Source organism: Lacerta agilis, chromosome 9, assembly GCF_009819535.1.
Source record: "Lacerta agilis isolate rLacAgi1 chromosome 9, rLacAgi1.pri, whole genome shotgun sequence".
NCBI lineage: Eukaryota > Metazoa > Chordata > Lepidosauria > Squamata > Lacertidae > Lacerta > Lacerta agilis.
Genome location: NC_046320.1, coordinates 16,085,804 through 16,087,028, shown reverse-complemented (window position 1 = coordinate 16,087,028; position 1,225 = coordinate 16,085,804). Strand labels below are relative to the sequence as shown.

At 48.9% G+C, this 1,225-nt stretch overlaps 1 protein-coding gene across 1 annotated transcript; it reads left to right on the top strand.

Moving 5' to 3' along the window:
• LOC117053297 (protein PBDC1-like) lies at positions 1 to 807 on the top strand. Its single transcript, XM_033160931.1, has one exon. It carries the CDS (start codon positions 16 to 18, stop codon positions 547 to 549), a length of 534 nt encoding a protein of 177 aa, XP_033016822.1. The 5' UTR covers positions 1 to 15; the 3' UTR covers positions 550 to 807.
• The last annotated feature ends 418 nt before the right edge of the window (positions 808 to 1,225 follow it).

Genomic DNA, 1,225 nt, shown 5'->3' with positions numbered 1-1,225 from the left:
CGCCCCGCGACCAAGATGGCGGCGCCCGCAGGAGGCGGCCTGGCCGCGCTGGGCGCCCATGAAGCCGCCGCCGCTGCCGCCGCCCTCTCACTGCCGGCCGAGGCCTACGGGAATGACCCCACCGTGGAGATGATCTGGGCCATGAAGGCCCACCAGCACGCCGAGGTCTACTTCAACCTCATTTCTTCAGTTGATCCCAAATTCCTGAAACTTACCAAAGCTGACGACCAGATCTACACTGAATTCAGGAAGGGCTTTAACCATCTTAAGATTGATGTGCTCGACTCTGAGGATCTTAAATCCGAACCTGCTAAAGAGAAATGGCGTCCATTCTGCTTGCAGTTCGATGGAGTAGTTGAGGACTTTAATTATGGCACACTTCTACGTCTGGATTGCAGTAAAGGTTACACAGAAGAGAACACAGTATTTGCAACCAGGATCCAATTCTTCGCCATTGAAATAGCCCGCAACCGAGAAGGCTACAACAGTGTGGTCTACAACAGTGCCAAGAAAGCCAGCTCAGCCACAGAAGAGGTTAGCTCCGGGTGAGACGTTCTACTCTCAGAAAGGGCAACACATTCAGAATGGACGGGGATCATGGCTTTGCACCAGCATCAACTCTAGCCGAGCTGCAGACTGTTCCTGTTTCAAGGCAGAGATGTAAAAGCCACAGCTGCTGCTGGAATGTTGTTTAAGGTGCTAAAATGACCTGAATAATGGATAACGGTGACGCATTTGTGGGCTCAGCCATAGCAACAGACTCTGATAATGTCAAGAGTCCAAATACTATGGAAACAAACTCAACATGGATGTATGACACTGATATCACTAATCAAAAGACAAAAAAGCATTAACAAACTATATCTGCACATTCCCAATCTGTAAGAATTTAACTGTGTTAACCACCTGCAGATTAGGGAGATAGATCATTGAAGCAGATGAGCTCCTTATTATGTATTGAAGTTCTCACCCTAGGCCACTAGGGGTGTTGTGTGTATAGTTTCACTCTGCCCACCGTGACTGCAGTTCTCACTCAGGTCGACATGCAAATGAAGGATTGAGAGCGCCGTTCATGGATTGGGTAGCTAGAGAGAGTTGTTACTGTTGCATGTTACTGAGTACTATATAAGCAGGCTGGCTCAGCCCTTCAGTTCAGTTCTGTTCCAGCCTGAGAATAAGGAGAGCTGCTTGGCGAATCACTGTGTCGTCTGCTATGTCCACCCAC

What these genes read in the sequence shown, in the direction of transcription:
- LOC117053297 (XM_033160931.1), top strand. Translation starts at nt 16, where the DNA reads ATGGCGGCGCCCGCAGGAGGCGGCCTGGCCGCGCTGGGCGCCCATGAA.